Source organism: Oncorhynchus keta, unplaced genomic scaffold (assembly GCF_023373465.1).
Source record: "Oncorhynchus keta strain PuntledgeMale-10-30-2019 unplaced genomic scaffold, Oket_V2 Un_scaffold_4321_pilon_pilon, whole genome shotgun sequence".
Classification (NCBI taxonomy): Eukaryota; Metazoa; Chordata; class Actinopteri; order Salmoniformes; family Salmonidae; genus Oncorhynchus; species Oncorhynchus keta.
In genome coordinates this window covers 67,480-95,470 of record NW_026290939.1, presented here as the reverse complement: position 1 = coordinate 95,470, position 27,991 = coordinate 67,480, and the positions used below count along the sequence as shown (strand labels likewise).

General features: G+C 43.6%; 1 protein-coding gene across 50 annotated transcripts in view; it reads right to left on the bottom strand.

Moving 5' to 3' along the window:
• The window catches only part of tbc1d31 (TBC1 domain family, member 31), a 34,269-nt gene extending 6,722 nt beyond the window's left edge, over nt 1-27,547 (bottom strand). For 47 of the 50 annotated variants that reach the window (XM_052516272.1, XM_052516273.1, XM_052516274.1 and 44 more), the window contains exons 1-19: nt 26,685-27,547; nt 26,314-26,460; nt 26,106-26,221; nt 25,709-25,887; nt 25,377-25,528; nt 24,971-25,130; nt 24,577-24,777; nt 24,254-24,415; nt 23,724-23,803; nt 19,535-19,681; nt 18,216-18,349; nt 17,106-17,239; nt 16,402-16,581; nt 13,762-13,994; nt 13,398-13,550; nt 10,176-10,311; nt 4,135-4,227; nt 3,895-4,035; nt 357-551 (exon numbers count right to left, since the gene is read on the bottom strand). In XM_052516272.1, coding sequence (XP_052372232.1) covers nt 357-551; nt 3,895-4,035; nt 4,135-4,227; nt 10,176-10,311; nt 13,398-13,550; nt 13,762-13,994; nt 16,402-16,581; nt 17,106-17,239; nt 18,216-18,349; nt 19,535-19,681; nt 23,724-23,803; nt 24,254-24,415; nt 24,577-24,777; nt 24,971-25,130; nt 25,377-25,528; nt 25,709-25,887; nt 26,106-26,221; nt 26,314-26,460; nt 26,685-26,758 — 2,817 coding nt within the window. In that variant the 5' untranslated portion in view covers nt 26,759-27,547. Of the gene's footprint in view, nt 1-241; nt 552-3,894; nt 4,036-4,134; nt 4,228-10,175; nt 10,312-13,397; nt 13,551-13,761; nt 13,995-16,401; nt 16,582-17,105; nt 17,240-18,215; nt 18,350-19,534; nt 19,682-23,723; nt 23,804-24,253; nt 24,416-24,576; nt 24,778-24,970; nt 25,131-25,376; nt 25,529-25,708; nt 25,888-26,105; nt 26,222-26,313; nt 26,461-26,684 lie in introns of all 50 variants that reach the window. The other 3 variants (XM_052516325.1, XM_052516326.1, XM_052516323.1) reach the window with 3 other exon arrangements.
• Nucleotides 27,548-27,991: the final 444 nt, after the last annotated feature.

Below are 27,991 nucleotides of genomic sequence, written 5' to 3'. Positions count from 1 at the left end.
CCCTCTACATCATCTCTCCTACCCTCTGTCCCTCATGACCTACTGTATATACCCTCTACATCATCTCTCCTCCTACCCTCTGTCCCTCTATGTGACCTACTGTATATACTCTCTACATCATCTCTCCTACCCTCTGTCCCTCTATGTCCTCATGACCTACTGTATATACCCTCTACATCATCTCTCCTACCCTCTGTCCCTCTACGTCCTCGTGACCTACTGTATATACCCTCTACATCACCTACCCTCTGTCCCTCATGACCTACTGTATATACCCTCTACATCATCTCTCCTACCCTCTGTCCCTCTATGTCCTCATGACCTACTGTATATACCCTCTACATCATCTCTCCTACCCTCTGTCCCTCTACGTCCTCCATGATGTTAACTAGCTGCTGCTCCTTGGTGAGGGTCTCTCTGTGTAGTCCAGCCAGATGGTGGTAGTGTCTGTCCCGGGCTGCATCCTCCTGGTCTAGACGCCTCATCACCTCAGCCTGCCACTCGGTGTCCACTCCCAGCTGGCCTGCTTCAGCTAAACACTCCTCTAGAACCTGAGATGGGGAGGAGGTCAGTCTCTCTCTCTCCAGTCATTGTTTAATAACCCCCTATATTTCAGTCTAGAACCTGAGATGGGGAGGAGGTCAGTCTCTCTCTCCAGTCATTGTTCAGTAACCCCCTATATTTCAGTCTAGCACCTGAGACGGGGAGGAGGTCAGTCTCTCTCTCCAGTCATTGTTTAATAACCCCCTATATTTCAGTCTAGAACCTGAGATGGGGAGGAGGTCAGTCTCTCTCTCCAGTCATTGTTTAATAACCCCCTATATTTCAGTCTAGAACCTGAGACAGGGAGGAGGTCAGTCTCTCTCTCCAGTCATTGTTCAATAACCCCCTATATTTCAGTCTAGAACCTGAGACAGGGAGGAGGTCAGTCTCTCTCTCCAGTCATTGTTTAATAACCCCCTATATTTCAGTCTAGAACCTGAGACAGGGAGGAGGTCAGTCTCTCTCTCTCAGTCATTGTTTAATAACCCCCTATATTTCAGTCTAGAACCTGAGACAGGGAGGAGGTCAGTCTCTCTCTCCAGTCATTGTTCAATAACCCCCTATATTTCAGTCTAGAACCTGAGACAGGGAGGAGGTCAGTCTCTCTCTCCAGTCATTGTTTAATAACCCCCTATATTTCAGTCTAGAACCTGAGACAGGGAGGAGGTCAGTCTCTCTCTCTCCAGTCATTGTTTAATAACCCCCTATATTTCAGTCTAGAACCTTAGACAGGGAGGAGGTCAGTCTCTCTCTCTCCAGTCATTGTTTAATAACCCCCTATATTTCAGTCTAGAACCTGAGATGGGGTGGAGGTCAGTCTCTCTCTCCAGTCATTGTTTAATAACCCCTATATTTCAGTCTAGAACCTGAGATGGGGTGGAGGTCAGTCTCTCTCTCTCCAGTCATTGTTCAGTAACCCCCTATATTTCAGTCTAGAACCTGAGACGGGGAGGAGGTCAGTCTCTCTCTCTCCAGTCATTGTTCAGTAACCCCCTATATTTCAGTCTAGAACCTGAGACGGGGAGGAGGTCAGTCTCTCTCTCTCCAGTCATTGTTTAATAACCCCCTATATTTCAGTCTAGAACCTGAGGCAGTGAGGAGGTCAGTCTCTCTCTCCAGTCATTGTTCAGTAACCCCTATATTTCAGTCTAGAACCTGAGACAGGGAGGAGGTCAGTCTCTCTCCAGTCATTGTTCAGTAACCCCTATATTTCAGTCTAGCACCTGAGACGGAGAGGAGGTCAGTCTCTCTCTCCAGTCATTGTTTAATAACCCCCTATATTTCAGTCTAGAACCTGAGATGGGGTGGAGGTCAGTCTCTCTCTCCAGTCATTGTTTAATAACCCCTATATTTCAGTCTAGAACCTGAGACAGGGAGGAGGTCAGTCTCTCTCTCCAGTCATTGTTTAATAACCCCTATATTTCAGTCTAGAACCTGAGATGGGGAGGAGGTCAGTCTCTCTCTCCAGTCATTGTTTAATAACCCCTATATTTCAGTCTAGAACCTGAGATGGGGTGGAGGTCAGTCTCTCTCTCCAGTCATTGTTTAATAACCCCCTATATTTCAGTCTAGAACCTGAGATGGGGTGGAGGTCAGTCTCTCTCTCCAGTCATTGTTTAATAACCCCCTATATTTCAGTCTAGAACCTGAGACGGGGAGGAGGTCAGTCTCTCTCCAGTCATTGTTTAATAACCCCCTATATTTCAGTCTAGAACCTGAGATGGGGTGGAGGTCAGTCTCTCTCTCCAGTCATTGTTTAATAACCCCCTATATTTCAGTCTAGAACCTGAGACAGGGAGGAGGTCAGTCTCTCTCTCAGTCATTGTTTAATAACCCCTATATTTCAGTCTAGAACCTGAGATGGGGTGGAGGTCAGTCTCTCTCTCAGTCATTGTTTAATAACCCCTATATTTCAGTCTAGAACCTGAGACAGGGAGGAGGTCAGTCTCTCTCTCTCCAGTCATTGTTTAATAACCCCCTATATTTCAGTCTAGAACCTGAGACAGGGAGGAGGTCAGTCTCTCTCTCCAGTCATTGTTTAATAACCCCCTATATTTCAGTCTAGAACCTGAGACAGGGAGGAGGTCAGTCTCTCTCTCCAGTCATTGTTTAATAACCCCCTATATTTCAGTCTAGAACCTGAGATGGGGTGGAGGTCAGTCTCTCTCTCCAGTCATTGTTTAATAACCCCCTATATTTCAGTCTAGAACCTGAGACAGGGAGGAGGTCAGTCTCTCTCCAGTCATTGTTTAATAACCCCCTATATTTCAGTCTAGAACCTGAGACAGGGAGGAGGTCAGTCTCTCTCTCCAGTCATTGTTTAATAACCCCCTATATTTCAGTCTAGAACCTGAGATGGGGTGGAGGTCAGTCTCTCTCTCCAGTCATTGTTTAATAACCCCCTATATTTCAGTCTAGAACCTGAGATGGGGAGGAGGTCAGTCTCTCTCTCCAGTCATTGTTCAGTAACCCCCTATATTTCAGTCTAGAACCTGAGACGGGGAGGAGGTCAGTCTCTCTCTCCAGTCATTGTTCAGTAACCCCCTATATTTCAGTCTAGAACCTGAGACAGGGAGGAGGTCAGTCTCTCTCTCCAGTCATTGTTTAATAACCCCCTATATTTCAGTCTAGAACCTGAGACAGGGAGGAGGTCAGTCTCTCTCCAGTCATTGTTTAATAACCCCCTATATTTCAGTCTAGAACCTGAGACGGGGAGGAGGTCAGTCTCTCTCCAGTCATTGTTTAATAACCCCCTATATTTCAGTCTAGAACCTGAGATGGGGTGGAGGTCAGTCTCTCTCTCCAGTCATTGTTTAATAACCCCCTATATTTCAGTCTAGAACCTGAGACAGGGAGGAGGTCAGTCTCTCTCCAGTCATTGTTTAATAACCCCCTATATTTCAGTCTAGAACCTGAGACGGGGAGGAGGTCAGTCTCTCTCCAGTCATTGTTTAATAACCCCCTATATTTCAGTCTAGAACCTGAGACGGGGAGGAGGTCAGTCTCTCTCTCCAGTCATTGTTTAATAACCCCCTATATTTCAGTCTAGAACCTGAGACAGGGAGGAGGTCAGTCTCTCTCCAGTCATTGTTTAATAACCCCCTATATTTCAGTCTAGAACCTGAGACAGGGAGGAGGTCAGTCTCTCTCCAGTCATTGTTTAATAACCCCCTATATTTCAGTCTAGAACCTGAGACGGGGAGGTCAGTCTCTCTCTCCAGTCATTGTTTAATAACCCCCTATATTTCAGTCTAGAACCTGAGACAGGGAAGAGGTCAGTCTCTCTCCAGTCATTGTTTAATGACCCCCTATATTTCAGTCTCTGGAAGTATACAGCAGTTGAATGCTCACCTTCTTGGTTCCCAGGCTGACGTCAGTGTCGTTGTTAAGGAGGTGTTGGAAGGTGGTCTCCTCGACCTCTGACCTGTGTCTCCTGGTATCCACCTCTGCTCTGACCTCCTGAGTCACACGCACCTGCTCCTTGGCCAGTTGCTACATCACAAGGATTACACGGTGACATCACGGTCTGGTGGTGTTTGTCTCAGGGGCAGGTCTCTGCACATTGTTGTTGTGATGAGGACAGTCACTGACCTGTTCAAACAGCCGTCTCTGTGCTTCCAGCTCCATCTGTCTGACTTGTATATCCTGTACTGCTGCTGCCGTCTCCTGGTCTCTGGTGTTCATCTGAGCCCAACAAACACACCATACAGTAGAGGACATATAGACACCCCATTAGACAGTAGAGGAAATATAGACACCCCATTATATACAGTAGAGGACATATAGACACCCCATTAGACAGTAGAGGACATATAGACACCCCATTATATACAGGAGAGGACATATAGACACCCCATTATCTACAGTAGATTACATATAGACACCCCATTATCTACAGTAGATTACATATAGACACCCCATTATCTACAGTAGATTACATATAGACACCCCATTATCTACAGTAGATTACATATAGACACCCCATTATCTACAGTAGATTACATATAGACACCCCATTATCTACAGTAGATTACATATAGACACCCCATTATCTACAGTAGATTACATATAGACACCCCATTATCTACAGTAGATTACATATAGACACCCCATTATCTACAGTAGAGGACATATAGACACCCCATTATCTACAGTAGAGGACATATAGACACCCCATTATATACAGTAGAGGACATATAGACACCCCATTATCTACAGTAGATTACATATAGACACCCCATTAGACAGTAGAGTACATATAGACACCCCATTAGACAGTAGAGGACATATAGACACCCCATTATATACAGTAGATTACATATAGACACCCCATTAGACAGTAGAGTACATAGACACCCCATTATATACAGTAGAGGACATATAGACACCCCATTATATACAGTAGAGGACATATAGACACCCCATTACAGACAGTAGAGGACATAGACACCCCATTATATACAGTAGAGTACATATAGACACCCCATTATATACAGGAGAGGACATATAGACACCCCATTATATACAGGAGAGGACATATAGACACCCCATTATATACAGGAGAGGACATATAGACACCCCATTATATACAGTAGAGTACATATAGACACCCCATTATATACAGTAGAGGACATAGACACCCCATTATAGACAGAGGACATATAGACACCCCATTATCTACAGTAGAGGACATATAGACACCCCATTATCTACAGTAGAGGACATAGACACCCCATTATAGACAGTAGAGGACATATAGACACCCCATTATATACATTAGAGGATATATAGACACCCCATTATAGACAGTAGAGGACATATAGACACCCCATTATATACAGTAGAGGACATATAGACACCCCATTATATACAGTAGAGGACATATAGACACCCCATTACAGACAGTAGAGGACATAGACACCCCATTATATACAGTAGAGTACATATAGACACCCCATTATATTCAGGAGAGGACATATAGACACCCCATTATATACAGGAGAGGACATATAGACACCCCATTATATACAGGAGAGGACATATAGACACCCCATTATATACAGTAGAGGACATATAGACACCCCATTATATACAGTAGAGTACATATAGACACCCCATTATATACAGTAGAGGACATAGACACCCCATTATAGACAGAGGACATATAGACACCCCATTATATACATTAGAGGACATATAGACACCCCATTATATACAGTAGAGGACATATAGACACCCCATTATATACAGTAGAGGACATATAGACACCCTATTATATACAGGATAGGACATATAGACAGCCCATTATATACAGGAGAGGACATATAGACACCCCATTATATACAGTAGAGGACATAGACACCCCATTATAGACAGAGGACATATAGACACCCCATTATATACATTAGAGGATATATAGACACCCCATTAGACAGTAGAGGACATATAGACACCCCATTATCTACAGTAGAGGACATAGACACCCCATTATAGACAGTAGAGGACATATAGACACCCCATTATATACATTAGAGGATATATAGACACCCCATTATAGACAGTAGAGGACATATAGACACCCCATTAGACAGTAGAGGACATAGACACCCCATTATATACAGTAGAGGGCATATAGACACCTCATTATATACAGAATAGGACATATAGACACCCCATTATATACAGTAGAGGACATATAGACACCCCATTATATACAGGAGAGGACATATAGACACCCCATTATATACAGGAGAGGACATATAGACACCTCATTATATACAGAATAGGACATATAGACACCCCATTATATACAGTAGAGGACATATAGACACCCCATTATATACAGTAGAGTACATATAGACACCCCATTATATACAGTAGAGGACATAGACACCCCATTATAGACAGAGGACATATAGACACCCCATTAGACAGTAGAGGACATATAGACACCCCATTATATACAGTAGAGGACATATAGACACCCCATTATCTACAGTAGAGTACATATAGACACCCCATTATCTACAGTAGAGGACATAGACACCCCATTATAGACAGTAGAGGACATATAGACACCCCATTATATACAGTAGAGGACATATAGACACCCCATTATATACAGTAGAGGACATATAGACACCCCATTAGACAGTAGAGGATATATAGACACCCCATTATATACAGTAGAGTACATATAGACACCCCATTATATACAGGAGAGGACATATAGACACCCCATTATATACAGTAGAGGACATAGACACCCCATTATAGACAGAGGACATATAGACACCCCATTATATACATTAGAGGATATATAGACACCCCATTAGACAGTAGAGGACATATAGACACCCCATTATATACAGTAGAGGACATATAGACACCCCATTATCTACAGTAGAGGACATAGACACCCCATTATAGACAGAGGACATATAGACACCCCATTATATACATTAGAGGATATATAGACACCCCATTAGACAGTAGAGGACATATAGACACCCCATTATATACAGTAGAGGACATATAGACACCCCATTATCTACAGTAGATTACATATAGACACCCCATTATCTACAGTAGAGGACATAGACACCCCATTATAGACAGTAGAGGACATATAGACACCCCATTATATACATTAGAGGATATATAGACACCCCATTATAGACAGTAGAGGACATATAGACACCCCATTATATACAGTAGAGGACATATAGACACCCTATTATATACAGGATAGGACATATAGACACCCCATTATATACAGGAGAGGACATATAGACACCCCATTATATACAGTAGAGTACATATAGACACCCCATTAGACAGTAGAGGACATAGACACCCCATTATATACAGTAGAGGGCATATAGACACCCCATTATATACAGTAGAGGACATATAGACACCCCATTACAGACAGTAGAGGACATAGACACCCCATTATATACAGTAGAGTACATATAGACACCCCATTATATACAGGAGAGGACATATAGACACCCCATTATATACAGGAGAGGACATATAGACACCTCATTATATACAGAAGAGGACATATAGACACCCCATTATATACAGTAGAGGACATATAGACACCCCATTATATACAGTAGAGTACATATAGACACCCCATTATATACAGTAGAGGACATAGACACCCCATTATAGACAGAGGACATATAGACACCCCATTAGACAGTAGAGGACATATAGACACCCCATTATATACAGTAGAGGACATATAGACACCCCATTATCTACAGTAGAGGACATATAGACACCCCATTATATACAGTAGAGGACATAGACACCCCATTATAGACAGTAGAGGACATATAGACACCCCATTATATACATTAGGGGATATATAGACACCCCATTATATACAGTAGAGTACATATAGACACCCCATTATATACAGTAGAGGACATATAGACACCCTATTATATACAGTAGAGTACATATAGACACCCCATTATAGACAGTAGAGGACATATAGACACCCCATTATATACATTAGGGGATATATAGACACCCCATTATAAACAGTAGAGTACATATAGACACCCCATTAGACAGTAGAGTACATATAGACACCCCATTAGACAGTAGAGGATATATAGACACCCCATTACAGACAGTAGAGGACATATAGACACCCCATTACAGACAGGAGAGGACATATAGACACCCCATTATATACAGGAGAGGACATATAGACACCCCATTATATACAGGAGAGGACATATAGACACCCCATTATATACAGGAGAGGACATATAGACACCCCATTATATACAGTAGAGTACATATAGACACCCCATTAGACAGTAGAGGATATATAGACACCCCATTACAGACAGGAGAGGACATATAGACACCCCATTACAGACAGGAGAGGACATATAGACACCCCATTATATACCGGAGAGGACATATAGACACCCCATTACAGACAGGAGAGGACATATAGACACCCCATTATATACAGGAGAGGACATATAGACACCCCATTATATACAGGAGAGGACATATAGACACCCCATTATATACAGTAGAGGACATATAGACACCCCATTATACAGTAGAGGACATATAGACACCCCATTATATACAGGAGAGGACATATAGACACCCCATTATATACAGTAGAGTACATATAGACACCCCATTATCTACAGGAGAGGACATATAGACACCCCATTATATACAGGAGAGGACATATAGACACCCCATTATATACAGTAGAGGACATATAGACACCCCATTATCTACAGTAGATTACATATAGACACCCCATTAGACAGTAGAGTACATATAGACACCCCATTAGACAGTAGAGGACATATAGACACCCCATTATATACAGTAGATTACATATAGACACCCCATTAGACAGTAGAGTACATATAGACACCCCATTAGACAGTAGAGGATATATAGACACCCCATTACAGACAGGAGAGGACATATAGACACCCCATTACAGACAGGAGAGGACATATAGACACCCCATTATATACCGGAGAGGACATATAGACACCCCATTACAGACAGGAGAGGACATATAGACACCCCATTATATACCGGAGAGGACATATAGACACCCCATTATATACAGTAGAGGACATATAGACACCCCATTATATACATTAGAGGATATATAGACACCCCATTACAGACAGTAGAGGACATATAGACACCCCATTATATAGAGGAGAGGACATATAGACACCCCATTATATAGAGGAGAGGACATATAGACACCCCATTATCTACAGGAGAGGACATATAGACACCCCATTATATACAGGAGAGGACATATAGACACCCCATTATATACAGGAGAGGACATATATACACCCCATTATATACAGTAGAGGACATATAGACACCCCATTATCTACAGGAGAGGACATATAGACACCCCATTATATACAGGAGAGGACATATAGACACCCCATTATATACAGTAGAGGACATATAGACACCCTATTATATACAGTAGAGTACATATAGACACCCCATTATATACAGTAGAGGACATAGACACCCCATTATAGACAGTAGAGGACATATAGACACCCCATTATATACATTAGAGGATATATAGACAACCCATTATCTACAGTAGAGGACATATAGACACCCCATTATCTACAGTAGAGGACATAGACACCCCATTATAGACAGTAGAGGACATATAGACACCCCATTATATACAGGAGAGGACATATAGACACCCCATTATCTACAGTAGATTACATATAGACACCCCATTATCTACAGTAGATGACAGACACCCCATTATCTACAGGAGAGGACATATAGACACCCCATTATATACCGGAGAGGACATATAGACACCCCATTACAGACAGGAGAGGACATATAGACACCCCATTATATACCGGAGAGGACATAGACACCCCATTATAGACAGTAGAGGACATAGACACCCCATTATATACAGTAGAGGACATATAGACACCCCATTATATACAGTAGAGGATATATAGACACCCCATCACATTACACACAAAATAAAAGGATGGTTGAAAGAATGAATCTCTTCTTTCAATATTAAATACAGGGAGGTGACTGAAGTGAAAACAGACCTTCCTCTGTATCTGCTCGTCCAGTCTGTGTAGTTCAGTCAGTCTCTGGTCCTGCTGCTGTTGCAGGAAGCGTCTCCTAGCAGCATCCATCAGCTGGAGCTCCTTCACCTTCAACTCACGCTTCATGGCTGTTAACCTGGAGACACATTACAGACTGTCAGAGAGACTAACATGGAGACACATTACAGACTGTCAGAGAGACTAACCTGGGGACACATTACAGACTGTCAGAGAGACTAACCTGGGGACACATTACAGACTGTCAGACTAACCTGGGGACACATTACAGACTGTCAGACTAACCTGGGGACACATTACAGACTGTCAGAGAGACTAACCTGGGGACACATTACAGACTGTCAGACTAACCTGGGGACACATTACAGACTGTCAGAGAGACTAACCTGGGGACACATTAGACTGTCAGAGAGACTAACCTGGAGACAGACTGTCAGAGAGACTAACCTGGGGACACATTACAGACTGTCAGAGAGACTAACCTGGGGACACATTACAGACTGTCAGAGAGACTAACCTGGGGATACATTAGACTGCCAGACTAACCTGGGGACACATTACAGACTGTCAGACTAACCTGGGGACACATTACAGACTGTCAGAGAGACTAACCTGGGGACACATTACAGACTGTCAGACTAACCTGGGGATACATTACAGACTGTCAGACTAACCTGGGGACACATTACAGACTGTCAGACTAACCTGGGGACACATTACAGACTGTCAGAGAGACTAACCTGGGGACACATTACAGACTGTCAGACTAACCTGGGGACACATTACAGACTGTCAGACTAACCTGGGGACACATTACAGACTGTCAGATAAATAAACCTTGGAACACATTACAGACTGTCAGAGAGACTAACCTGGGACAGACTGTCAGAGAGACTAACCTGGAGACAGACTGTCAGAGAGACTAACCTGGGGACACATTACAGACTGTCAGAGAGACTAACCTGGGGACACATTAGACAGTCAGACTAACCTGGGGATACATTACAGACTGTCAGACTAACCTGGGGATACATTAGACAGTCAGACTAACCTGGGGACACATTACAGACTGTCAGACTAACCTGGGACACATTACAGACTGTCAGACTAACCTGGGGACACATTACAGACTGTCAGAGAGACTAACCTGGAGACACAGACTATCAGAGAGACTAACCTGGGGACACATTACAGACTGTCAGAGAGACTAACCTGGGGACACATTACAGACTGTCAGACTAACCTGGGGACACATTACAGACTGTCAGAGAGACTAACCTGGGGACACAGACTGTCAGAGAGACTAACCTGGAGACACAGACTGTCAGAGAGACTAACCTGGAGACACATTCAGAGAGACTAACCTGGGGACACATTAGACTGTCAGAGAGACTAACCTGGGGACACATTACAGACTGTCAGAGAGACTAACCTGGGGACACATTACAGACTGTCAGAGAGACTAACCTGGGGACACATTACAGACTGTCAGACTAACCTGGGGACACATTACAGACTGTCAGACTAACCTGGGGACACATTACAGACTGTCAGACTAACCTGGGGACACATTACAGACTGTCAGAGAGACTAACCTGGAGACACAGACTGTCAGAGAGACTAACCTGTAGACACAGACTGTCAGAGAGACTAACCTGGGGACACATTAGACTGTCAGACTAACCTGGGGACACATTACAGACTGTCAGACTAACCTGGGGACACATTAGACTGTCAGACTAACCTGGGGATACATTACAGACTGTCAGAGAGACTAACCTGGGGACACATTACAGACTGTCAGAGAGACTAACCTGGGGACACATTACAGACTGTCAGAGAGACTAACCTGGGGACACATTACAGACTGTCAGAGAGACTAACCTGGGGACACATTACAGACTGTCAGAGAGACTAACCTGGAGACACAGACTGTCAGAGAGACTAACCTGGGGACACATTACAGACTGTCAGAGAGACTAACCTGGGGACACATTAGACTGTCAGACTAACCTGGGGACACATTACAGACTGTCAGAGAGACTAACCTGGGGACACATTACAGACTGTCAGAGAGACTAACCTGGGGACACATTACAGACTGTCAGAGAGACTAACCTGGGGACACATTACAGACTGTCAGATAAATAAACCTGGGGACACATTACAGACTGCCAGAGAGACTAACCTGGGGATACAGACTGTCAGAGAGACTAACCTGGGGACACATTACAGACTGTCAGATAAATAAACCTGGGGACACATTACAGACTGTTAGATAAATAAACCTGGGGACACATTACAGACTGTCAGATAAATAAACCTGGGGACACATTACAGACTGTCAGATAAATAAACCTGGGGACACATTACAGACTGTTAGATAAATAAACCTGGGGACACATTACAGACTGTTAGATAAATAAACCTGGGGACACATTACAGACTGTCAGAGAGACTAACCTGGGGACACATTACAGACTGTCAGATAAATAACCTGGGGACACATTACAGACTGTCAGATAAATAAACCTGGGGACACAGACTGTCAGAGAGACTAACCTGGGACACATTACAGACTGCCAGAGAGACTAACCTGGGGACACATTACAGACTGTTAGATAAATAAACCTGGGGACACATTACAGACTGCCAGAGAGACTAACCTGGGGATACATTACAGACTGTCAGAGAGACTAACCTGGGGACACATTAGACTGTCAGATAAATAAACCTGGGGACACATTACAGACTGTCAGAGAGACTAACCTGGAGACACAGACTGTCAGAGAGACTAACCTGGGGACACATTACAGACTGTCAGATAAATAAACCTTGGAACAGGGAACTCAAGTCTATTTCAGCTTAATTAGTGACATCACATTTGATGGGCCTGTACAAAGTCATTTATGAGGATCAATAACTATGACATGGGAGTGTCACATTACCTCAGAATGTACTCCTCCTACATGATGCAGACACAGTTCTGGCTTGGGGGGGGGGGCTAGTCAAATTGTACAACAATGTATTTAACCTATCCTCTCAATCAGAAAGGTGCAGGGGGCTGCCTTAAATTAACATCCACGTCTTCGGCACCCGGGGACCTTTCGGTTACTGGCCCTACACTCTAACCACTAGACTACTTGAATGATTGATGTAGTAATAAATTGGCAGACATAGATGACTGTCTGTCTGTTCTCTGACCTGGTTCTCTGTTCAGCCAGCTTGCTCTCCTCCTGCTGTAGGATGTCCCTGCGTTTCTCCTCAGCCTGCTGCAGTATCTCCTGCTGGGTGTACCATGCCTCGTCCTCAGCCTGCCTCTGAACAGCCTTCGCACGCAGCTCCTGCACCGCCTGCCTGGAGAGACACGCACACATATCTGACACTGGTCTTTGACAAATACTGAAGAAGGATTTGACCGAAACGTCCGTGTCAAGCTTTTCCCCCTTGCTACTGCAAGAAAAACAGAGATAAGATATTAAGACTTTGACTTTGTGTGAACCTTATCGTCTTTGCCAGTGTTCTAGAATGCCACAGAAAGGATAAGATGCCAATGGTATAATCTGACCTCTCTCTGAGGTAGTCCACTTCCTGTTGGCGTATCCTCTCTCTCTCCTGAGACTGGTACTCCACTATGTAGGTGGGGTACTTGTTGAAGACCGGGTACTGTCCCCTGGTCAGAGGCTGAAAGTCATCCAGCATGTTCCTGGGGTGGATGTCTGCTGGGGTGCTCTCCATCAGCCTGTAGGTCTCCTTTATCACGGAGCTGACATCCAGGTTGTTACGGTGGTGGAAGAAATACTGGGAGGGAGAGAAAGAGGGAGCAGGGAGAGAATCAAGGGTGCATTTTCCCTTCATAAAGAAGAAGGTACATATACTGTAGCTGCAAGCAGCAATGAGCGGGGTTCATAGGATGGCAGAAAGGACACCTGGGTAATAGTTACGATATCAACGCCAAACTGAATAGGGTTCATCATGGTAATGTCTCTGATGACCCTAAAAAGTTCCACGTTGATAGGCCCTTGTGGAGTGGATTTACAAAGGATTTAAAATGGACTTCCTGATTTATCAATAACTCAGCCATCTCTTAATTAAGCAAAAACATCTTTAAAATGTTGAATAAAAAAATAAAAAAGGTTAAAACCTAAAAGTCCCTGACAGCATTAGTGGAAACCAAGACTGTTCTCAGGGCAAGCTTAGTTGTAGCTAAATATGTTAAGTGTCTTAACGGGGAAAATGTATAGTGTTTTAGCTAATCCTTAACCAAATGTTCCTAACCTACCATGTTATTTCTCCTAACCTGCTGCGTACGTTCTCTTAACCTGCTGCGAAAAGTCACTTCTTCTAGTCAAACCCGGCAGACCTGCCCTGAGAACAGTGTGAATATCCACTCAGTGTGACAGTGCTTTGATGGGTCCTTGAGGAATATGTGTTCAGCATGAGAAAAGTCACCTACATACAAAGTTCCAAGCCTCTAGGTCAAGGGGTATTCAACTGAGGGTGAACACATTGTGGATGACCTACCTACAGTAGAAAAGAAAATAATATCTTCATTCTAATGATGTCAACTGTATTTCTCAACTCCTTATAATGAGCCAATCACACTCATTGGAGCAGCTGACAAAAGGCTTTGAAAAAGCCCTTGCTAATAGACTACCAGTACGACAAGTACCGATGGCTGCTGGTAGGATTTCTGGACTTTTGCCAACACCTGGCTAACCTTTGTTTAAACAGCTGCTCTTAGGAAAAAGGACACTTCCTCTTCCAAACTATAAAATGTGTTGAGGTCAAAATAATGAAACATTATTAACCTAATCTATTCATTTAAAAAATGTTGATTACTTCTCCTTGACATTATCATTCACCTGATGATAAGACATGTCCATTTAATTATTATTAATTTTGCTAATGTATGAGGGGGTCCCTGGGAGGGGTTCTGGGAATGGGGTCCCTGGGGAAGGGGTCCCTGGAGGGGTTCTGGGAATGGGTCCCTGGGGAAGAGGTCCCTCCTGGGAAGAACCCTGCTGGTCCAGGGTTTATGGATATGAGGGTTTATAACTGCTTATGGTTTATATAAATCAGTACCATTCTTTTGATAAAGTCAGTCCTGTAGGTTTGTAAAAGAAAAATCTATGCTTACCGTAAATGCCCAGCTTTGCTGTGAACAACTAATACATTAGACTAGAGTAACCATGTTAAAATGATGCAAATAATGCTCTGTTCTTCAATATTCATCCTTAATATACAATCCGGAGACTGTCGCAGTAGTCATGACAACATATATAGTGGCATATAGTCATAACATGAAGTCATATAAAGGGCCTAACCAATGAAAGTGTCCCTTCCCATGGTTTATATAAAACATCTTACCGTAAACCTTCCCATGGTTTACATCAAACATCTTACTGTAAACCTTCCCATGGTTTATATAAAACATCTTACTGTAAACCTTCCCATGGTTTATATAAAACCTCTTACCGTAAACCTTCCCATGGTTTATATAAAACATCTTACCGTAAACCTTCCCATGGTTTATATAAAACCTCTTACCGTAAACCTTCCCATGGTTTATATAAAACCTCTTACCGTAAACCTTCCCATGGTTTATATAAAACATCTTACCGTAAACCTTCCCATGGTTTATATAAAACCTCTTACCGTAAACCTTCCCATGGTTTATATAAAACATCTTACCGTAAACCTTCCCATGGTTTATATAAAACCTCTTACCGTAAACCTTCCCATGGTTTATATAAAACCTCTTACCGTAAACCTTCCCATGGTTTATATAAAACATCTTACTGTAAACCTTCCCATGGTTTACATAAAACCTCTTACCTCAAAGTCCTCTTTGTGGCTGCAGAGCAGTAGTAAACACGGCAGCAGGTGACATAAAACCTGAGACCACCCATGGTTTATATAAAACCTCTTAGAAACATGGTTTATATAAAACCTGTCAAACCTTCCATGGTTTATATAAAACCTCTAGCACCTTCATGATATAAAAGTCTCTTACAGTAAACCTTCCCATGGTTTATATAAAACCTCTTACCGATAGAATTATAGAACCTCTTTCAGACACTTTTCTCTGGTTTATACCTAAAACATCTTACTAAACCTTCCCATGGTTTATATAAAACCACACATACAGCTAGGAGATAAAACATCTTACTGTAAACCTTCCCATGGTTTACATAAAACCTCTTACCTCAAAGTCCTCTTTGTGGCTGCAGAGCAGTAGTGGGGCACGGCAGCAGGTGACATATGAGACCACAGATACCAATAAGAAGGCAGGATGGTTAGAGAAGACGTTGTCAAACAGTTTGAGCCACTCATCTCTGGTCAGCACCTCAGAGAACAGAGTCTCTAACAGGGGCCACACATACAGCTGGAGGAGAGAGAGGGGAGATAGAGGTTATTATAGAGTTTCAGCCACTTTTCTCTGGTCAGCACCTCAGAGAACAGAGTCTCTAACAGGGGCCACACATACAGCTGGAGGAGAGAGAGGGGAGATAGAGGTTATTAAAGAGTTTCAGACACTTTTCTCTGGTCAACACCTCAGAGAACAGAGTCTCTAACAGGGGCCACACATACAGCTGGAGGAGATAGAGGTTATTATAGAGGTTATTATAGAGTTTCAGACACTTTTCTCTGGTCAACATCTCAGAGAACAGAGTCTCTAACAGGGGCCACACATACAGCTGGAGGAGAGAGAGGGGAGATAGAGGTTATTATAGAGTTTCAGCCACTTTTCTCTGGTCAACACCTCAGAGAACAGAGTCTAACAGCGAGTGGAAATGTATCACTGAACGCTTGTTTGTGGGAGCAGATAAAATAACAACCATACAATACTAGTGTCATTATAATACAGTTGTAAGGAGAGTTTAAAAAGAGATCTCCTGGTCGTCTCACCTGAGAGGTGACTCCACAGTCGATGAGGTGCTGCAGCAGTTCCTTGTCATGGTGAGCCAGAACATTCTCTGCCATGCTCAGTACGTTGAGAGGAGGGTTGGGGAAGTATTCAAACCAGTGCTGGCACCAGTTCACTGTAAAGGACAAACAAAACTGTCAATACCCTATTTTTCAACCAAAGGTACATAAACAAGGTACACGAAAAAACAAACTGAAAAAGTGACAAATATTCAGCAACTCTAAGTTAGCAAACAGGGCCGACATGAAAGGACAAGTGAAACATGATTCAGTTTCTAGTAGTGTGTATACTGTGTGTACTGTGTATACTGTGTGTAATGTGTATACTGTGTGTAATGTGTATACTGTGTATACTGTGTGTACTATGTATACTGTGTGTATTGTGTGTACAGTGTATACTATGTATACTGTGTATACTGTGTACTGTGTATACTGTGTGTACTGTGTGTACTGTGTATACTGTGTATACTGTGTGTACTGTGTGTAATGTGTATACTGTGTATACTGTGTGTATACTGTGTATACTGTGTGTACTATGTATACTGTGTGTATTGTGTGTACAGTGTGTATTGTGTGTACAGTGTGTATTGTGTATGCTGTGTGTACAGTGTGTATTGTGTATACTGTGTGTATTGTGTGTACTGTGTGTACTGTGTATATTGTGTGTACAGTGTGTATTGTGTATACTGTGTGTATTGTGTGTACTGTGTATACTGTGTGTACTGTGTATACTGTGTGCACTGTGTGTATACTGTGTGTACTGTGTATACTGTGTGTACTGTGTATACTGTGTGTACTGTGTGCACTGTGTATACAGTGTGTATTGTGTATACTGTGTGTATTGTGTATACTGTGTGTACAGTGTGTATTGTGTATACTGTGTGTATTGTGTGTACAGTGTGTATTGTGCATGCTGTGTGTACAGTGTGTATTGTGTAAACTGTGTGTACAGTGCGTATTGTGTGTATTGTGTATACTGTGTGTACAGTGTGTATTATGTATACTGTGTGTATACTGTGTGTACAGTGTGTACAGTGTATACTGTGTGTATTGTGTGTACAGTGTATACAGTGTGTACTGTGTGTACAGTACCTATGGTGGTGGCGACCACTTCAAAACAGAGCAGTGGGTTATTTTGGAAGAGCTTGACGAAGGGAAACGCCATCAGAGGGAGGTAGTCTGTCTCTCCAAAGATGGCCGCCCAGTGGGCTAGTGCAGACAACACTCTGTAGGCAGACAAGAGATGGAAATGACAGCACTGTCAGATACACCCATCACGATTCATGGAAATGACAGCACTGTCAGATACACCCATCATGATTCATGGAAATGACAGCACTGTCAGATACACCCATCATGATTCATGGAAATGACAGCACTGTCAGATACACCCATCATGATTCATGGAAATGACAGCACTGTCAGATACACCCATCATGATTCAGGGAAATGACAGCACTGTCAGATACACCCATCATGATTCAGGGAAATGACAGCACTGTCAGATACACCCATCATGATTCATGGAAATGACAGCACTGTCAGATACACCCATCATGATTCAGGGAAATGACAGCACTGTCAGATACACCCATCATGATTCATGGAAATGACAGCACTGTCAGATACACCCATCACGATTCATGGAAATGACAGCACTGTCAGATACACCCATCACGATTCATGGAAATGACAGCACTGTCAGATACACCCATCACGATTCATGGAAATGACAGCACTGTCAGATACACCCATCATGATTCAGGGAAATGACAGCACTGTCAGATACACCCATCACGATTCATGGAAATGACAGCACTCTCAGATACACCCATCACGATTCATGGAAATGACAGCACTGTCAGATACACCCATCACGATTCAGGGAAATGACAGCACTGTCAGATACACCCATCATGATTCATGGAAATGACAGCACTGTCAGATACACCCATCACGATTCATGGAAATGACAGCACTGTCAGATACACCCATCACGATTCATGGAAATGACAGCACTGTCAGATACACCCATCACGATTCAGGGAAATGACAGCACTGTCAGATACACCCATCATGATTCATGGAAATGACAGCACTGTCAGATACACCCATCATGATTCAGGGAAATGACAGCACTGTCAGATACACCCATCATGATTCAGGGAAATGACAGCACTGTCAGATACACCCATCATGATTCAGGGAAATGACAGCACTGTCAGATACACCCATCATGATTCAGGGAAATGACAGCACTGTCAGATACACCCATCACAATAATTAATCATCAAGGACGTTTTGATAAAAATGGAAGAACCATTAGCTCCTACTACGAATAATTCCATAGGATCTGAAGGTGCCCAGGCCAACATGACAGCAGGCCCATAGTGCCAGCCAGGTAAGTATACCGTTGAAGACCCCGCTGCAGTTTGTGGCTCTTGATGGGGTATCGCTCCTGGATGCTGAGGTAGGCAGAGTGCAGGCCTTTATCGGTCAGACTGCTGAAAGCTGCGTGGTTCTCTGGTAGACGCAGGAGGGACCTCCACACAAACATCCTGACAAATAAACGCATGATCATCATAATGGGACCCGTTTACTGTAGTGTCAACAGGAGCACCGTTTACTGTAGTGTCTAAAGGAGCACCGTTTACTGTCTAAAGGAGCACCGTTTACTGTAGTGTCTAAAGGTGCACCGTTTACTGTAGTGTCTAAAGGTGCACCGTTTACTGTGGTGTCTAAAGGAGCACCGTTTACTGTAGTGTCTAAAGGAGCACCGTTTACTGTGGTGTCTAAAGGAGCACCGTTTACTGTGGTGTCGAAAGGAGCACCGTTTACTGTAGTGTCTACAGGAGCACCGTTTACTGTAGTGTCTACAGGAGCACCGTTTACTGTAGTGTCTAAAGGAGCACCGTTTACTGTGGTGTCGAAAGGAGCACCGTTTACTGTAGTGTCTACAGGAGCACCGTTTACTGTAGTGTCTACAGGAGCACCGTTTACTGTAGTGTCTAAAGGAGCACCGTTTACTGTAGTGTCTAAAGGAGCACCGTTTACTGCGGTGTCTAAAGGAGCACCGTTTACTGCGGTGTCTAAAGGAGCACCGTTTACTGTGGTGTCTAAAGGAGCACCGTTTACTGTAGTGTCTACAGGAGCACCGTTTACTGTAGTGTCTACAGGAGCACCGTTTACTGTAGTGTCTAAAGGAGCACCGTTTACTGTGGTGTCTAAAGGAGCACCGTTTACTGTAGGTGTCTACAGGAGCACCGTTTACTGTAGTGTCTAAGGAGCACCGTTTACTGTAGTGTCTACAGGAGCACCGTTTACTGTAGTGTCTAAAGGAGCACCGTTTACTGTAGTGTCTAAAGGAGCACCGTTTACTGTAGTGTCTAAAGGAGCACCGTTTACTGCGGTGTCTAAAGGAGCACCGTTTACTGTGGTGTCTAAAGGAGCACCGTTTACTGTGGTGTCTAAAGGAGCACCGTTTACTGTAGTGTCTACAGGAGCACCGTTTACTGTAGTGTCTACAGGAGCACCGTTTACTGTAGTGTCTAAAGGAGCACCGTTTACTGTAGTGTCTAAAGGAGCACCGTTTACTGTAGTGTCTAAAGGAGCACCGTTTACTGTGGTGTCTAAAGGAGCACCGTTTACTGTGGTGTCTAAAGGAGCACCGTTTACTGTGGTGTCTAAAGGAGCACCGTTTACTGTGGTGTCTAAAGGAGCACCGTTTACTGTAGTGTCTACAGGAGCACCGTTTACTGTAGTGTCTACAGGAGCACCGTTTACTGTAGTGTCTAAAGGAGCACCGTTTACTGTGGTGTCTAAAGGAGCACCGTTTACTGTAGTGTCTACAGGAGCACCGTTTACTGTAGTGTCTACAGGAGCACCGTTTACTGTAGTGTCTAAAGGAGCACCGTTTACTGTAGTGTCTAAAGGAGCACCGTTTACTGTAGTGTCTAAAGGAGCACCGTTTACTGTGGTGTCTAAAGGAGCACCGTTTACTGCGGTGTCTAAAGGAGCACCGTTTACTGTGGTGTCTAAAGGAGCACCGTTTACTGTGGTGTCTAAAGGAGCACCGTTTACTGTAGTGTCTACAGGAGCACCGTTTACTGTAGTGTCTACAGGAGCACCGTTTACTGTAGTGTCTAAAGGAGCACCGTTTACTGTAGTGTCTAAAGGAGCACCGTTTACTGTAGTGTCTAAAGGAGCACCGTTTACTGTGGTGTCGAAAGGAGCACCGTTTACTGTAGTGTCTAATGGAGCACCGTTTACTGTAGTGTCTAAAGGAGCACCGTTTACTGTAGTGTCTACAGGAGCACCGTTTACTGTAGTGTCTAAAGGAGCACCGTTTACTGTAGTGTCTAAAGGAGCACCGTTTACTGTAGTGTCTAATGGAGCACCGTTTACTGTAGTGTCTAAAGGAGCACCGTTTACTGTAGTGTCTACAGGAGCACCGTTTACTGTAGTGTCTAAAGGAGCACCGTTTACTGTAGTGTCTAAAGGAGCAACGTTTACTGTGGTGTCTAAAGGAGCACCGTTTACTGTGGTGTCTAAAGGAGCACCGTTTACTGTGGTGTCTAAAGGAGCACCCTTTACTGTGGTGTCTAAAGGAGCACCGTTTACTGTAGTGTCTAAAGGAGCAACGTTTACTGTGGTGTCTACAGGAGCACCGTTTACTGTAGTGTCTACAGGAGCACCGTTTACTGTAGTGTCTACAGGAGCACCGTTTACTGTGGTGTCTAAAGGAGCACCGTTTACTGTAGTGTCTAAAGGAGCACCGTTTACTGTAGTGTCTAAAGGAGCACCGTTTACTGTAGTGTCTAAAGGAGCACCGTTTACTGTGGTGTCGAAAGGAGCACCGTTTACTGTAGTGTCTAATGGAGCACCGTTTACTGTAGTGTCTAAAGGAGCACCGTTTACTGTAGTGTCTACAGGAGCACCGTTTACTGTAGTGTCTAAAGGAGCACCGTTTACTGTAGTGTCTAAAGGAGCACCGTTTACTGTAGTGTCTAAAGGAGCACCGTTTACTGTAGTGTCTAATGGAGCACCGTTTACTGTAGTGTCTAAAGGAGCACCGTTTACTGTAGTGTCTACAGGAGCACCGTTTACTGTAGTGTCTAAAGGAGCACCGTTTACTGTAGTGTCTAAAGGAGCAACGTTTACTGTGGTGTCTACAGGAGCACCCTTTACTGTGGTGTCTAAAGGAGCACCCTTTACTGTGGTGTCTAAAGGAGCACCCTTTACTGTGGTGTCTACAGGAGCACCGTTTACTGTGGTGTCTAAAGGAGCACCGTTTACTGTGGTGTCTAAAGGAGCACCGTTTACTGTGGTGTCTACAGGAGCACCGTTTACTGTGGTGTCTAAAGGAGCACCGTTTACTGTGGTGTCTACAGGAGCACCGTTTACTGTGGTGTCTAAAGGAGCACCGTTTACTGTGGTGTCTAAAGGAGCACCGTTTACTGTGGTGTCTACAGGAGCACCGTTTACTGTGGTGTCTACAGGAGCACCGTTTACTGTGGTGTCTACAGGAGCACCGTTTACTGTGGTGTCGAAAGGAGCACCGTTTACTGTGGTGTCGAAAGGAGCACCGTTTACTGTGGTGTCGAAAGGAGCACCGTTTACCGTAGTGTCTAATGGAGCACCGTTTACTGTAGTGTCTAAAGGAGCACCGTTTACTGTAGTGTCTACAGGAGCACCGTTTACTGTGGTGTCTAAAGGAGCACCGTTTACTGTGGTGTCTACAGGAGCACCGTTTACTGTGGTGTCTACAGGAGCACCGTTTACTGTGGTGTCTACAGGAGCACCGTTTACTGTGGTGTCTAAAGGAGCACCGTTTACTGTGGTGTCGAAAGGAGCACCGTTTACTGTAGTGTCTAATGGAGCACCGTTTACTGTAGTGTCTAAAGGAGCACCGTTTACTGTAGTGTCTAAAGGAGCACCGTTTACTGTAGTGTCTAAAGGAGCACCGTTTATTGTAGTGTCTACAGGAGCACCGTTTACTGTAGTGTCTAAAGGAGCACCGTTTATTGTAGTGTCTACAGGAGCACCGTTTACTGTGGTGTCGAAAGGAGCACCGTTTACCGTAGTGTCTAAAGGAGCACCGTTTACTGTGGTGTCTACAGGAGCACCGTTTACTGTAGTGTCTAAAGGAGCACCGTTTATTGTAGTGTCTACAGGAGCACCGTTTACTGTAGTGTCTACAGGAGCACCGTTTACTGTAGTGTCTAAAGGAGCACCGTTTACTGTAGTGTCTAAAGGTGCACCGTTTACTGTAGTGTCTAAAGGAGCACCGTTTACTGTAGTGTCTAAAGGAGCACCGTTTACTGGAGTGTCTAAAGGAGCACCGTTTACCGTAGTGTCTAAAGGAGCACCGTTTACTGTAGTGTCTAAAGGAGCACCGTTTACTGTAGTGTCTACAGGAGCACCGTTTACTGTAGTGTCTAAAGGAGCACCGTTTACTGTAGTGTCTAAAGGAGCACCGTTTACTGTAGTGTCTAAAGGAGCACCGTTTACTGTAGTGTATAAGGAGCACATTTGTATGTTGCTGCCCCTCGTTAAAACTGTGACACCTTGGCCCCTGATTCCTGATTTGTAGTTAGTTACCTGTATTTAGCTGGATATTCTCCAAATGCCTTCAGTAACGTCACAAGTCTCTTCTTGTTTAGACCGTCAGGCAGTTCATTCTGAAAAAGAAAAGCCACAAATCAGTTGAATGCCTCACTTGATTCAAAACAACATCATTCAAAATGTGGGATGAGGAAAACCAATGGTAAAATCATCAGACAGCTTGGCTCCAGACCAGAGAAGTAAATAAGGTCATGCTATTATACAGTCACTATGAGATTATACCACAAGTACCTATGCTTCTGTCTGCCATGTGTTTTTGCATGCTCTACAGGTGTAGGCTCTTAATTTGAGGCAGTTTGCTGCAGAGGGAAAACAATCTTGGAGCAACAGGAAATGTGAATTATAATATTGATTATAATTAATGGACATTTTTTTTGTAGGGGTCAAAATCGCACATTTTCAAGGGGAAATTACAATCTTCAGAAGCCTTTTAAAACCTTGAATACAAGTTTTCATTTCCTGTTGTGCAACAAAAGAGTGATCCAATGAATATCCTACATCTGTACCTCTTTATCCTCTGTCATGGGGACAGCTGGAGGCCTCAGGACTTTGGTCTTGACCCGTCGACCAGGGTTTTTGGCCGGCCGCTGGACCCCTTCTGACTTCACCTTCATTGTCAGAGCGGAACACTCTCCACCAGACACCACTTTGACCAGGGACGGAGGAGGCTAGGAGAGGATGACGAGTGGCTCAGGGGAAGGCAGAAACATGACTGATGTGTGCTAATGTAAAAACTACACAGATGAAACAAAGCTGCCTGGGTCATTCAGTCAAATTCAAGGACACGTGTCAGACGAACGGCCTTTCTAATCACTCTGATGATTGTTACCTTGTTGTAGTCCTGGGTCAGACACTGAACACTGTAGATGTTTAGGCTGCCGTCGTCCATTATCGTGACAATATGGCGTCCGTTGGGACTGACGGTGGCTGAGGTGATGGCGTCATCATGGGATCCGATGTTGAAGAGCAGCTTGCAGGTCTGGATGTTGATGAAACGCATCACACCATCCTGACTCAGCACCCCAAGAGTCTGAAGAACAAAAAATACATGTTTTCTCATTTTCCAACCACCGAGACAAATAAAGCATGTTCTCCAAAATACCTCAGTATCAGATAGCATTGGCTGCTTTTATTTTGGCAAGGGTTCACTTGAAAAAGCGATGTAAAACTCAACGTGACTTCCTTGGTTAAAGGATGAATAAATAGAATGAATGAATACATACCTGGCTGGCCCCACCATCGAAGCTGTCTGGTAGGAACTCCAGCTGTCTGACAGTGCGGACCTTGGGAGGCATCTGGACCACTCTAAGCAGCTGCCTGGTGTCCAAACACCACAGATGGAGAAGGTTGGATCTGCCCCCTGCAGCCAGAATCTTCCCATCACTGTCAAGAGAACACAGATGGTTTTAGGAGGACGTCACTGGTACTGAACATCTGCTTTGTTGTTCAGGGCTTATCTGTAATAGTCATAGCCCCAAAGACAGACACACTTTTGTATATTAGACTTCCACTCAACCGTTCAAAAACACACACACACACACACACACACACACACACACACACACACACACACACACACACACACACACACACACACACACACACACACACACACACACACACACACACCGTGTGACAGCAAATGCCTTGTAGTGTATCCTGGGTCCCTCATCAGGAACAGGCAGCTGGTATTTGCAGAACAACGTGTCACTCTCCCAGGCAAAGATGGAGTCATCGTTGAAACAGCTGAGGATGGTGTTCCCCAGAGGAAGAAAGAACACCTAGAAAAAAATAACACACACAGTTCAAATGAATTTTCACAAATTCAGATAAATTGTTTAGAGTTCTACAAAATGTAAAATATAAAAAAGGCACTGTGTGAATTTTTCCATTATGTATTCATTGTATTGTCAAATCTGAAAAATGAAATGATTCAGTTGTGTAAATGTGAATGATCTAACCCTCTGTATGCCGACAGACTGGCGGACATTGAGTTTCCTCTTCCTCTGGAAGGTGTCCAGGTCCCAGAGCTGAGCCGTGTCAGCTGATGTACTGATGGCGTAGCGGCCAGAGCCATGGACCGACACGGAGGATACCGCCCCCTCGTGACCCCGCATCCAGCTCACCAGCTGCTTCGTATCTGACGGAATCAAACAATCAAATCAATCACTTTTTGGTTCCAATTGGCAAACACCCAGCAACAACTCCATTATCTGATGGAATCATTGGTCTTTCAACGTACTGGAAGTTTGGGTATACAGGCCAATACACCACAGAAGATGACTTGACCCTCCTCAATCAGCTAATCAGTTCCTAACCTTTTGGAAAACAATTAAGCAGCAATGTAAGGAGTCAAACCTTTGTCAAAGCACTTGATGGAGTAGTCTGCAAGAGCAACCAAGAATTCCGTTGTTCTGCGCAAGTTGAAGGCCAAGGCAGTGCATGCTTGACCGGTTTTCTGGACAAGTCTAAACCTGGAAAGAGACAGAACAGGTATGAGCATGGCCTGCACCAGTAACAGTATTGCAATGCAATATTGTGGTGTTGACAGTGTGACATACTGCACCTGTTTCTGGTGATGTCTAAGACATAAATATTCCCATGGTGATCTCCAGCCAGGAAAGAGTCTCCTGTGGTGTCGAAGGTGACATGAAGGAAGCGGACTGTTTTGGACTGGTAGGCAGCTGCACTGCGAATCACTGTGACCATGACACTGTTAAAGCAAAAACTGTTATTATGGTCTACATACAAGATGCACGTCTAGCTGTCAGACAAGAATGCAAAGCACAGCTTCTCTTCAAGATATGCAGAAACAGACAATAACATTCCCCTCTCGTTTACGATCAACAACACTCAACAGCCAGGCTTCACTATCACAAGGTGATGGAGACTCAACAAGTGAGTTATGAGCTAACGTTATCCTTTGAAACGACCTACCCAGTATTACTTGGTGTTGGTTTTCGATGCCATACTTTTCCCTCCTCCTTGTTTCCAATGTCGGTCGTTTGCATTTTTTTTGATGAGCAGAATTGGGGATATGATACGTTTGGATCTAGGTAGCTAGCGAGTTAGCAGTGGTAACTAATTCACTGTTGATTAGCTAGCCTGAATACCAGCCTATCGTCTGGCGGTCTGTACAGCGCGAAATTTGAAATAACACGTTATTGCTGGTCTCCAATCGCAAGATGAGCATTCACACGCATATGATCGAGCAATCAATATCGCGCAAAAGTATTTATTGAGAACTAAACTCAAGTGAAAGCCATAATTATAAATCTGTCTTCAGTTAGAAAGTTGTCAGTGGTTATCTTGTCGCTTCTTGAATGACGTCACGAATGGGATGTAAACAGTAGCAGGAATTGTGGTTACTGGAGTTCTCTAGGATCAAATAGGTAAAATTGGAGGATTGGAGGTTTGAAACCCTCTGTGTCGATGAACCACTGTTAAAAACGAATAAATGTGATTGTTCTATAGTCACTGGTAATTATAAGGGGGTGCATAACATAGCCATAGGCCATGAAGGTGGACAAGGACCAATGCCGTGCCAAGTTTTGGTTTTGAAAAAGTATGATAGGTGGACACTTTCTCAAAGTGATCACAATACAATACAATATCAAATGTATCTAGCTAGCTACAGTATTTGACACCTGTCTAATTTTCCTGCACTCTTAGCAACGCGGTTCTAATTTTATACACTAGCATTGCTTTCAATTGTATTGAGACAAAATATCTTAAAGGATCATATTATTAAACAGACTTTCCAAACGTGGGTCTGTTGTAGACCCACTTCCTCTCTGCTGACCTCATGTCAAAATAAAGGTCCTGCACGTGCACCATATGTGGAGAAAAAATGAATAACTTGTGGGGGACTTTTAAGCAGAGAGGAAGTGGGTCTACAACATACCCACGTTTGGTAAGTGTGTTTAATAATACGATCCTTTAGATATTTTGTCTCAAATTCTCCAGCCATAATGACCAACCGTCCTGCCCAACGCACAGTAGGTTCAAATGTAATTGTATTTAACTTCTGGCTTCCCACGGAAAGTTTTTGTGCAACCCAATACAATTGAAAGCAATGCTACTGTATGTAAATACTACACCCGCGTTGATAAAAGCACCTACCTTAACCCCTACTTTAACTACACGAACAAAAATATCAATGCTCAAATGTTGTGCATAAATTATTTTACATCCCTGTTAGTGAGCATTTATTCTTTGTCAAGATAATCCATCCACTAGACAGC